This window comes from Neopsephotus bourkii, unplaced genomic scaffold, assembly GCF_033783945.1.
Source record: "Neopsephotus bourkii isolate Nb327-2 ecotype Australia unplaced genomic scaffold, CSIRO-AGI_Nbou_v1 NB_479, whole genome shotgun sequence".
NCBI lineage: Eukaryota > Metazoa > Chordata > Aves > Psittaciformes > Psittacidae > Neopsephotus > Neopsephotus bourkii.
Genome location: NW_026900980.1, coordinates 712,038 through 725,157, shown reverse-complemented (window position 1 = coordinate 725,157; position 13,120 = coordinate 712,038). Strand labels below are relative to the sequence as shown.

At 41.7% G+C, this 13,120-nt stretch overlaps 1 protein-coding gene across 14 annotated transcripts in view; it reads left to right on the top strand.

The window, feature by feature from the left end:
- Positions 1-13,120, top strand: part of DYNC1I1 (dynein cytoplasmic 1 intermediate chain 1) — a 194,306-nt gene that overhangs the window by 144,921 nt on the left and 36,265 nt on the right. For all 14 annotated transcript variants that reach the window (XM_061350049.1, XM_061350053.1, XM_061350047.1 and 11 more), the window contains 2 exons: positions 1,826-1,959; positions 4,087-4,231. In XM_061350049.1, the coding sequence (XP_061206033.1) occupies positions 1,826-1,959; positions 4,087-4,231 (279 nt within the window). The remainder of the gene's footprint in view (positions 1-1,825; positions 1,960-4,086; positions 4,232-13,120) is intronic.

Genomic DNA, 13,120 nt, shown 5'->3' with positions numbered 1-13,120 from the left:
TTAATCATGCATTAATGTGCAATTACTATTGAATTATTTACTCTTCAGTGTTTACAAAAGAGGTGGGACTCCTCTATCCCAAGCTTAGCTATCTAGAAGCTAGGTCCATGTCAGGTCTAAGCTAGTAATTTTAGTTCCCTTTACAGGTAATGTAGAGAGACTGGGCACTTCTGGAGGACGACTCTCCCAGCCCAGTGAGAAATACCATTTCAGATACCCACCCTAGAGTACAGAACTGTCAAATCTTAGGATGGAAGGGGCTTTTGAAAGTCATCCCATCTATTTTCCTATTCAAATTCAGCCGACTTCACAGTTAGACTGTGTTCATCTGAGGCAACAATATGGAAACCAATGCTCTTCTGGAATAGAAGTGAAGGTATCTAAAAAGCCCCAGTCATCTATGCTTAGGCAACTGAATCCCTTCCCCAGTTTCTCAGTTAAAAATCAAGAAGATAAATCCCACCTTTACATATTCACTTACTGAAATGCTAAATTCTGAAGCAGAGATTTGTGAACATCTCAGTTCCAGTACTTCATCACTCAGATGGAATTTCCCTGCTCCAAACTGGCTTTCAACAAGGATGGGAACACACCCCACATTACGCTGAAGCTTGGCGTGTGGATCATGGTGATGAAGGCACAGGATTTGACGTCAAGCCATAGCTTTAAATTGGGAGGAGTAGAGTGTTGCTGATGTGTGTCAGTATGAAACTTTCCAAAGGCACTGATTCAGAGCACTCATGTACAGCCATACAGCCATGGTGTAGGCCCTGGGAGGAGAGAGTCCACCACAGTATCTGGCTGTGTCTCCACAGAGACACTAAATGATGGTCTCACCCCAGAAGTTTTTCACAGAAATATGTGGTCCACAGGTGCCCCACCAATGCATTTAGCAGATCTAGTTCTGCTTCTTTTTGGTAGAAACAAATGTATTTCAGAGAAAAGTATAAACCAAGCAGAAGTATTTCTCTATGGATTTGCAGCCCTCTCCTCTCACAGGGATGCCCACTTTCCTGAGCTACAACAAAAAGACCTTCTGAGAAAAATGCTACAGATTTTGGCCCTAGAAGAACAGCAGCTTAGACATTTTACACATAGAAAACTTACCCACTTAAATAGCTAAAAATGAAAATTGTTAAATCATTCAGCCCCTTTGGGGATTCTCGAGTTACAGCATTTAGGCTGAAGAACCAAAAAGTTGTTTAAAATCTGCTCAAAGCGTACGCATCTTGCAATGGCCACAATCCGTTCATGCTGGTTGGACTTGGCAGTGGCAGAAATGGGCATGCTGGTTTACTTTGACAGGTAGCTACCAAAGGAGAAGAAAAAAAAAAAGCCTGCTGGCTGATAGCTTGATGGTGGAGCCCAGGGGCAGTGTTTAGGGTTACCCCAGAAAGTCCCTCAAAAGCAATGCTTAGAATGGTGATAGTGAGGAGCTCAACTTTTCAGTTTTGTTCTGCAAAGGGACAAATGGCACAATCCGATATTGCCTCAGGTGCACAGGATACTGCATGTGTTTCTTGACAGACAACTGATTTCAAACATGTTTGTAAATAGAAGGGTATTGTACGTTTTATTAGAGCCTGGGGCTGGCAAGTGTAAGCATTAAGGTATTATCTTTAATTTCTGCACCATTAGATTTTAAATTCTCACCTGTCATCTCTGCCTGATTTAAGATGATGTAGCAAAGACCAGTGCCTTTCAGCCACTCTCAGATGTGTGACAGACAGCAGCAGGGATGGCAGGAAAAAACCCGGCCAGCCAAAAGGATGGTTGCAGAATAATATCAAAATTGCAGAATAATAACAAAGACCTGTTTTGGTAGGAGAGCATGGAGCTGGTTTACAATAAGTCCAAACCAGTGGCGGTTACAGGAATGGCTTTCCCAACTGGAGATGTCAATAACTTTGTTGTTGGCAGTGAAGAGGGAACAGTCTACACAGCCTGTCGTCATGGAAGGTGATGTTTAGCATTTTGTACTTTGATACTGTGTGCCTGTGTTGGCATGAGGTAGCCAAGTGTGTGTGGAGAGTGTTTCGTGTTTTTAATCTTGTGTGACAGTGTCTGTACTGTTCTACTTTGCATGGTTAGGACAGGAGTCACCTGACCGAGCATCTGTGCTATGCCTGTTATACTGCTCCCTGCATAGTTGGTAGGGGGGAATGACTACTCCTAGGTTTGCATTCCTTTACCTTTTTCAGACATCTGCCTGAAGAAGAGATGACTGGGACCTCAGAAATATCAGGTCATATCCCTTCCTCACATAAGCCAGGCTGTAGTTTTAATACTACAAGTTCCTTATTTTGTACCCTGTAAATCTTGAGGATGCTAGAGTGCTCTGTTGGCTTCTAGTGGTAGTTTCAGCCTCTGGGATACTTGAAAGGCTTTTGTAAAGAAACTTTTTTCACTAATAGATTTAAAGCTCACCCCCACCGATAGTTTGCAGTATTCTCTGAATTCATATTTTATCATACTCTGTGTTTCTGTTGACCAAATAGACATCAATACACTGGTCTAAGATTGTAAGGCTTCTATTACACATTCCTAATATTGTATAAATAGTTTTACATATACTTTGCTCCATATAATTTTTATTTTAAACTATTTTCATTTTAGCCTGACCACTGACAGTATTGCAAAATTGTGTCTATTTAGGCATATTTACAGGCTGTGGCGACTGATGGTTTGAATTAATCATAGGCTGCTAGGGTAAATGAAGCATGCCCAAGGGCATTTCTCACTTCTGATCTTTCAGACATGCCTGGTTTGTTCCTCACAAGAGGAGGAACGTGACAGAACCTCTTGTTAGCGCAACTTTTTAGCAAGCCTTCAGCTGACCAACAAAAAATGCACTCCTTTTCTGCTCCTGCCTGCCTTTCCTAGAGCTTTTTGCTATCACCCCCATTTGATTTGCAGAGGCTCCTGTGTCCTTCAGCCCAGCACAGTGGAGAGCCGTATGTTATTCTGGAAAAAGGTGTTTCAAAGCACAGCAGACACCCAAGGTGTTCTCAGTGCTGCAGAACTCCCCTTATGCCACTGACTATATGACAGACAGGTGGGGATAAAATAAGAGGAGGGCTTTGTACCCAGCACTGCAGAGGCACTGCAGAGCTTAGTCCCTGCTCCAGCACAAGCTGCACGGTCTGTCAGGGAAGCTTAAGTGAGGCCACACTGTGATGGTGGTCACCAGGAGAGGTGAGGGGACCACGCTAGCAATATGAGGAACCAATTTGCTCCAGTGCAGCTCCTATCTCTTTGGGTAAGCTGTACTCACAGTGACACAGGGCTGGAAGCCTTGTCACAGCTGTGGCTATTTTTAATGTTATTTTTTTCCCACTGGCAATTTTTATATAATGTAACTGAAAGGGTAATATCATTATTCCCCTTTCTGTATACACTGTGAGACAGCCCTGACAACTGATCTGGTGTCATTTGCTTCCAGGAGGAAGAAAACTGCGCACATTCGCTTTTACACAGCATTGTATTTTTCCCTCCTAATAGCTGTTCTAGCCTCAGGCTGATGAAATGCACATCTCCCCTTGTTCAAAGTAATGACTCTGTGATACCTGATCACAGGAACAGTTCCTTCAGTTTTTGTGAAAAAGGATTTTCTTCCTAGTGACTTGATTGACTGCTGTGGAAAGGTATTTTAGATGTGTAAGACAAAAAGAATTGCTCATTAACGTATTTCATTTTTGCTCATTAACATATTTGCATTTTTATTTTAATGGTTATTCCTAGTGATAATGGCTTACTCACAGCCATAAGCGATAGTATAATTATAATTTAGAATTATTTTATGATTATACATAAATATTATTTCAAGCTACAGTAGTAGACAGTGTATGTAAGAGTGAGTAAGACAAGTCTTCAGAAGGAAGACAAAGTCTCCCTGTGCTGGATTCTTATCCTTAATTGTGCCCAAAGGCGTAAACCTCTGTAGGCAAAGACCTTACTCAATGGACAGAAACTTACAGATTAAGTGGAATTTTAAAAGGAAATAGGAACCTAAGGGTAAAGAAAAATGATGTTAAATCACCAGATGTTATACCACTCACTAAATGCAAATGTCTCTTCTTCCTGCAGTAAAGCTGGCATTGGTGAAATTTTTGAAGGCCACCAAGGACCCGTCACAGGAATCAATTGTCACATGGCAGTGGGTCCAATTGACTTTTCCCATCTCTTTGTCACGTCATCATTTGACTGGACAGTCAAGTTGTGGACCACAAAGGTAAGACATCCAAGCAGGGGTGGAATGAGTAATGCTACTGTGAAAATGCTGTTAGAAATATTTCAATATTGTCTGTAGCAAATACTAGGAATCAATTAAAGAAAAGCTGTGCTTACAATAGACATAGTGACAAAATTCTAAGTAAAATATATACCTGTGTCATGCCAACCATATTTACTTTGGAGTGTACCCTGCCTTTTAAAGGTAGCTTCAGCTGGCCTGCACTTCAGTATTAACCCTGGTGCTGAGCAATTTCACTAGGCAAGGAGATTAGGATGTCTTGTACTGCAGGGCATCAAACAATCCATCCAGCACTCCCTGTGCAGACTAAATTGCAAGGCTGATACTATGCACCACGGTGGTGCAGCAGCAGGAACACTTTCTTCTGATGAAGCAATAGGGGAAGCACATGTATGACTTAATGCAATCAATACCACTTGTGAAATTCATTGCTGTAGGAGGTTGTGATAGCCAGAAAGTATAAATTGTCCCAATGACATCAGACACTGATGGCTGGAAGCAGGGAATAAATACATGCTGGCCCTCACATTCATGACCACAACAGATCTGTTGCTGATTGCTCTATGGACGTGTCCCCATGACCTTTTACAGGGGGAGCACTATGAAAAACAGAAATGGATACATGGTCCTCTGAAGCTTTCTGTCATAGAACAGTACTATATTACCCTTTATTACATTATAGGGTAATGACAGCATGAGTGGAAACTTCGTGACAGATTAAACAGACCAACCTGTTTCTTTGTACAGGCTGAGTAAAGCAGGAGAATGAGAGGTAAAATTCTAATTATATGAGTCATCTAGACAGTTACTTTTGTCATACACCAGAGTAGGGAACTGACTTCAAAATACCAGGCTTTTGTCTTAACCATGGTTTTATGCTTGCTTTCCGTTCACATCTTGAGCTGCACCCAGCAGGCTTCCAGGACTGGAAGCTCACCCCTGTCAGGAAGTATCTCAGCATGTGTTCCTCCAAAACGTCAGGGCCTGGAGATGCTACAACAGATGCACAACAAATGTAAATACAGAAGTGATCAGAAGGGCTCATGTGACAGCCTTGTGCTGGGAACAGAAGCACAGTTACCTAGGTGGTAACTTGAATCATCTTCAGTAGTAGCTTCACAATGCATTTGTTAATGGCTTGATCCAATGTGCATTCTAATTAACAGGTATCTTTTCCTGATCAGCAGTAACTAACAGCTGGTGGTTTTGTCCTCTGTCATTTTAGGAAACTCATTATAAAAAGGCACATGATTTACCTAATTCACGTTTAACTGTATACATCAGTGGACCCAGCCTTAACCAATGCAGAGGTGGTTCAGGGGAGTGGTCATGCACAGGCTGGGCTGGGTCTGGGATAGGTCCAAGGTGGTAGATGTTAGACAGGGCTGCAAGATGAGCAAATGATGGAGAGCTTAGTTGTTACCTGGTTGGGGCTGGCTAGGCTGAGGGGTGTCTGAGATAAGGGAGGCCTAGGCAGTGGTAACTGGTGTCAAGGGAATATTGGAGCATTGAAGTTGAAGCTAAGTAAGGCGAAAAGAATTTGTGGGGACTAAAAGGAAGATGAAAGACAGGTACTGAATTCCAAACATGCATGTCCAGAAAGATCTAGGATGAGTATCTCACCCTCAGCTTGAGGTTGAATATGGCAATAAGGGTCTCATCCATCGGCAGCTTAAATGAAATTATACTAAAGGATAAGAAGGCCTGGTTTTTATTTTGAACTCCTGGGATTTTAGAAGTTAGCAGTAACAGCATATTTTGGGTACAAAGACACTGGAGTTAGCAGTACACAGTTATCCTTGTAGAATAATTCAGTGCCAAAATGGTTAGGTCAGATTCTGCTCAGTATAGTCAGTGTTCAACGAACCAAACCATTTAAATTTCTAGTATCTATCAAGCTGTGGCTCATCTGGCAAGAGGGGCTTCCTGAGAAAGCTGTTTGACCTAGCTGCTGTGAGCTGTGAGGTGCACGTGACACACCACAGCACCACTCAGAGCTGGAAGCTATGTTGTTGCATTGGATCACTTGCTTGCTTCTGGAGCAGGTTTGAGCAGCAGCAGCCCCAGGCTGCTGTAATGCCAGCCACTGCCCTGTGGAGACATCCTCTGAGACGCTAGACAAGTTCTTGAACTGTGAGGAATGTTTTCTTTTTCTTCCCATTTGACTCTGACCGAAGTTTATTTCCATACTGTCTGGATAATTCTCTTGGCTGGAGCTATTGCACATTTAGGGCTCTCTCTGTTTAGTTCCCATAGTGAGGGCCCAGTCAGTCAGTGGGCTTTGAATAAACTCATCAGCATGTTTGATTCTCTGAAAAATCATAGTGAATTGATATGAAGCATTGAATGCTACTGCTGGTTTATGAGAATTTACTCAGAACTGTTTAATGCCTTTGGTTTCTTATTTGCAAATTTTATCTTTCTATCAGCATCCAATGCCTTATTGCTTTCCTGCTTCTACCAGTGTTGTCTACTTAATCCTGTGCACGTTATCCTCTTTGGTCATGAAATTCAATTCCTTTTTGTTTCACAGGTTCAGAGTCAATGTCCAATTATAAAGTGAACCATAAAAGCACTGTGTTTATATTGCCTACTGATGTTGTGTAGCACCCTGGGGTGCTTACAAGAGAGGTGCTTTGATAGCAGGCATTTGACTGATGGATTGAAAGAACCATCTCCCTTAAAAATGTGGCCTGACGTTTTATAATCTGTTTTTGTGGTTAACACATTTTCTACCCAAAGGCAGTTGAACCAAGTGACTCAGAATAAGGTTTTCACTAACAGGAAGAATGACGGTTTTGTAGATAACACTAATAGAAGGTTCAAATTATCACCCATCACATTAGCCAATAATTAGATCCCTGGATGAATAGTAAGCAACCAGAATCAGCATTAAAAGAAAAGGAATTTGCAAAGGTAGTCACTTTATAGCCAGGGCATTACCTGCTTCCTGATGAAGGCAACGGGGCTTTTAACTTAAATTCATGCTGCCACGTGAGCAAGTCTTGGATGCAGAGTTGTCAAAGGGAAGTCCTGATGTGAAGTGTCTATGGAGCTCTGCCCTTAATAAGGTACTGTCTGTATGATGCTTTGAAGAGGTAAAGTGCTAAGTGGAAATGCTAAGTGTTGTTAATTAATTAAGCACTAATCTTCATGAACAAATAGCATGAGGTTAAATAATGAAATGTAAGTATTATTATTACAGCAATTGCTGTTTGGAGTGTGAATTTTTATGTGTTGTGTCAAGGGACAGGAGCTAGACTGAAATTATTGAAGCATAGCAAAACAAGTGAGTTTCAGCTAAAGCCTAGAAGATGGCTTGTTTGCTGCTGAGGGACTTAATAAAGGTCTGGATAGAAAGCTAAATTTTGTTAGCTCTTTCATCCTTCACATGCCTCCTTTATCTCCTATGCTTCCATTGAGGGGAGATGCTAATGACTCTTTTTCTCTTGCACCTTTACCTAAGTCATGCTCAGATGGGCAGCTGACAAGAAGAGAGATCAGAATAACTGCTATATTCCCATGCACGCTTATCTCTCTGTTTGCCTAATGTTTAAGTAATGGTGGTGGGTGGTGGTGAATGATATAATCAGGAGGGACAGAGGTGAGCAAACTGGTAACAGGACCACCACATAACCATTAGCAAGGACTAACTGAGCCAAAAGACCTGTGTGCCTTTGGTGACAAGACTACCTTTTGTGACCATGCTGTTTTGCCTCACTAGTGTGTGCATCAATGGTCTTGTCTTTCTTATGCTCTTCACATGCTGCTCTTCTCTTTTGGTGTCCTCTGTTGTTCTAGGCTGCAATCTGTTGAGCTTTTGGGGAAAGCACATTTTAAACAGCAAAAGTTCACATTTCTATTCTATGTGCCTTCACGTACATTGCTGTGCGTTCAGTATCTTATGCCCCATTTGCTGATTATGTTGGTATGACCCAGTCCTCCTGACTCTTGGAGTAAATTATTTTACCTTGCACTTTCATATGTTCCTACCAACATATAACTTCAAACTCCACTGGTTTTAATTTGGTTTAGAGGTTGAACACTGTCTCCTCAGAGGTGAAGCTGAAGCCTGTCACTAGGACAATGCAAAGAAGCATGTGGTGGTGCTGCTGAAGATAGGTACATCGACCCTCCTATCCTCATCCTCAAAAGCTGGCTGATAGGATCAGATAGCATCAACTTGATTGATAGACCAAATTTACTGTGTTGGAAAATGGTATTGCAGAATGAATCAGAGCAATGCGTGATTGTGTGGATTAGTCACCAAGAAAACAAGCACTTACAAATGAGCAATTTTTAGAGTTTACTAAAATAACAGGGTCAGGTTGTCACTTTTTTAAGATTAAGAATTACTATTTTTACATTACAAATACCCTGTAGCAAAGTATCTGGTTACTGCCTCAGATTTTTTTCTAGCATGATTTCAATCACTTTAAGTGGATGAGTGAGAACCTCTTGTGTTATAGATAGTATTTCCTGAAGTTAAAGATCCAAATAGAAATGTAATCAAGCATGTAGTCATGATAAAAGGACAGTAAACCTAGTGAATGATTACAAAAGCTTGGTGAGTTCTTCCTCATGAAAATTAACTGTAATTGGAAATGCTGGACTCAATTACTTGATCTAGTGAAGTCCCGTGGCAAGTGATCGGCGTGGATCGGTGGCTCACAGAGTAGAGACACCGATGTTAGTGGTTAATGGTATATAGCATTCTCCTGCCTAATGGAAGATGTTGTTATTCCAGCAAATATGCAGTTATATATTAAGAGTGATGGAACTCATGAGAGTAACCTGTAAGCCAGTGGTTTGGACACCAAGCCACGCTGCAAAGGTCTGCCTGAGTGGGACTTGGACATGTGTCTTCCCTAAGTGAAGGAAGTGCTGTTTTGCTCTTAGCTGTATCTTGTGCCTAAGAACAACTCTGGTTTCATTGAAAGTAGGACCTTCTCAGAGTGAAGCTTTGATTTTAATATGATGACACTTCCTGATGAAAACCAGTTTTGTCCACTTGGGGCCAGCCCTACTGCTCCAGTTTGTAACAGGATCAGACAGGTCTCTGACAGCAAAATGGACTGATGAAATGCAGAGGTTACAAATGTACCTTCTCTTGCATACACTTAAGTGCAGATGAGAGCTGGACTTAATGAAATTTAGAAAGTATCACTATTTTCAGTCTAGAATCTGTTCATTCTTAACATTATTTTCTAAACTTTCCTAAATCATTTGAGCCATATTCAGTCTTCTCACATTAGTATATGAAGCATTTTAGATGACTTACTGCATATGAATTTGGATCCTCCTGTATCCTTTATTATTTAGGGTTTCCATACTTTGGTTTCTTATGCAGCTACTGGAAAGAAGTAATTGCAGTGCATAAATCAGACATCTCTTGGAGGTACCACCATTACTTCCCACCACTGACAATGCAGGAGGCCAAGTCTGGCAGATAATGAGTTGTAGCTTTTGATGGCTTTCCTGCATCTGAACAGCCTCAGGTCATATCTGAACCAGCAGATGTGGCAGCACTTCTGAGCTCCTGCATCTATCTTCTTGTTCTGGCTTCCCCCGAACCACTGCCAGGAAGGAATCAGCCTCTTCATCCCATGCCACACACACAGCTATACCTTGATTCTGCAGACACAAAAGCTAAGATACAAGCAGAAGAAAGCCAGGGTATTTTCTAACCAGATATTAAGTCAAACTATAGTGGTGTCAGGACCTCTGGCTTTCTGCACCTGCCACCCCACTGAATCTGGATGAAACCTGTATCTGTCTCTAGTATCATGGTGGGTGATCTCAAAAGGGCCCCGAAAGTTTAGGGAGGCATAAGAAATAGCATTGTGAAGAAAAGGAGAAAAAGAAACAACGTACTGTGAGGGAGACCAACACTTCAGTCTATTTTGTGAGTAGGTGGACTAAATACAGACAGTTCTCCCTACTTTCTTCTCCCTGTTTCCTTTACTGCTTCTCTCTCCCACTGATTCTGTGGGCTCAGATGTCTATCTCAGGGGACAATTTCACTCATATTTTGCATACCTGGCTAGGATAGTACCCCTTGCTGCTGCATCACAACACTGAGCTCCTTCTTTACTCCACTCATGAGGCAGTCACCTTCCTTTGACAACACTGAATTTCCAGTGCAGGCTTTTCTCTTTGATAAAAGCAATTAAAATGATTAATCTAATTAATCACTGTCCAAATGCTAATTCCATCTGATTATAGGGAAGACAAAGGGTGATAAAATAGCGTGCTGGATTTCATGGAAATGGTCTCTCTGTGGTGTGAGTCCAGAATTCTGAGTTTTGTCCAAAAAAAAGGCAATGAATGAATTTGCTTCAGAGCTCACTTTCTGTCAGAAGGCCAAGCTGACTTGGGGAAGAGGGTGGAGTTGCCTGTTCAGACAGGATTTTTTTAGTTTTTGCCCTTTACCTCTGGAGCCAGAGGTCTGGCTCTCATCCAGCTGTACAAAAAAGATTATGCTATTTTCTAGGTAGTTTTAAAAAGCAAAACCAAAGTGAAGTCAGGTGGCTTGAAAACAGCCCCAAGTTCTTCACATGAAATGTTTCTCATGATTATGGGTTTTGGTCTAGCCATATTTGAAAGTGATAGGAAAATATCCTTCAGCTGGCCAACGTACTTCATTTACTCATGTGAACCAAGCTGCCTCTTTGTGAAACACTTCATGAAGAATGGCGCACATAAAAATAAAAGTAATCTAAAGTACTGAGTCTGTTCTGAAAAACTCAGTGAGCTAAACTCTGTGTCAGAAAGCCCTAACATAAACCCAGCTGTAGCAGTGAAAGCTTTATTTGCACGTGGAAAGCAGAACTGGGTTTCAGGAGCTCATATAATATGTACAAAACAAAGTTGTCATTCCTTTTTCCCCTGAAATCAAAATGCAGACCTCCCACTGACTGTTCTGTTGCAGAATTACACTGGAGGATCGGGCTAGCATGTAATAGTTAAACACTTCAGGAAAACTATCAATATGTAAAACCCAGAACTAATGGAAATTTTCTCCCACCTGCTTCATGCAGCTGTCCTTTCTCTGCTGTGTGAGGGACTTTTGTTATCAGTAGAAAAAAGGAACTGTATCCAGAATCCTGAGATGGAGTTTGCCTCAATAATAATTAGCCTCAAAATCATTGCTTGCTGACCCATGAAAGCTCTGTGGGCATCCTGGTGGCAGCAGCTACAAATACTAATCTTGACTGTTCAGCAGACGGTGCTGTAACATCAGGCTGCATCAGCTGTCCTTCTGTAGCAGCAGAGTCCCTTGAAAGCCTTGTAATTCGGCAAGTCCACATGCAGTGCCAGGCCAGGTACCCTGTGATGAAGCAGCGTTTTCCATTAAAAAGAAAAATTGAATTTTCAGGGACCTCATACTGAATGTTTCCATCAGAATCACAGGAGTCAGAAACAACCCCCCTGAAACCACAGTTACATTATCCCTCTCCCCTCCTCGCCTTGCAATTTGAGCTGAACTACCTCTCTAACAACTTGAGGCCCGAAAAGACAAGTTCCACTGACTGCAACAGGACTCAGGTTCAGGACCTGAGTGCATGCTGCTGCTTCTTCTCTATGATGGGAGAGCACTTAGCACAGTGATCCAACTTCTTCCAAAAGCTGCCACTCACTCTCCAGCCCTTCTTCCTGATCCCAGCTTTGTGCCATACAAACAGAGGGTGACAACTGGAGGTAAAAGACCAAATCTGCCCTTCTTCAGTGCTCTGCTGTGTTCAGTGTTTTGAAGTGATTTGGTGATTCCATCAGTCTAGGAAAACCATACCTTGCTCATATTTCTCATCAAGTTCCCCAAATGCTTCTCTGGAAAAAAAAACCCAACAACAGGAAAACAGTAATATGAAGGCAGGAATATGAGCTACAGAAACTGTGATTCAGTTTGCTAGGCAGGGACAATAAGGACTTTACAGTGTTCTGAGCTTCTTAAAAGAGGTTGAGCCACCTTTAGAAGTAGGTAGAAATTCCAAAAGATAATTGAAGTATTTATAATAAAGACATTTCATGACTGAAATGCATAGGTAGTAGCACAGGAAAAAGTGCTGGCTTGCTTAAAGCATGTTTTAAATAAAAGGTGGAGAACTTGATTAATATTTAATGATGAAGTCAGCAGTCTGAGGAAATACAGTACAAATGGCAAATACCTGTACAGGCTTCTCCACTGCTGCCATCCACACTCCATCCAGCTTGATGTGGGCAAGAGGAGTAGAAGGTATTAAACCACAAGCAGTAGAAACCTATATGCAAAACTCTTGTAAGTGTGGAGTAAGAGGGGCTCCAGAATGGGAATGAAACTGGATCATTTAAAGTGCAGAGAAAAGCATACACCAGTATGCCAGTAGGAGCTGGGGAGGAAAGTGAGCTGGGGGATGCTTCCCTCCCTGGTGCCTCACTATAACCCAGTCTGCATTAGCTTCCTCATGAAATCTTTCTTAAGCCTGTTTTGTAGAGTTTCAAAGCCTGCTTGTGTTGTAATGTGATATTTCAACACATTCTGATGTTTGTAAAGTTCATCCACTGCAAGCAGATATCAGTAATTCATTTAAATTTACCTCAGACATCAAATAATGCACATTTATTATTTATTTAAACAGGGGAAGTTTAGATTGGATATAAGGAGGAAGTTCTTTCCTGTTAGGGTGGTGAGGCACTGGAATGGGTTGCCGAAGGAAGTTGTGAATGCTCCATCCCTGGCAGTGTTCAAAGCCAGGTTGGACAGAGCCTTGGGTGACAGAGTTTAGTGGGAGGTGTCCCTGCCCATGGCATGGGGGTTGGAACTTGATGATCTTAAGGTCCTTTCCAACCCTAACTATTCTATGATTCTGTGATTTATATAATAACAGA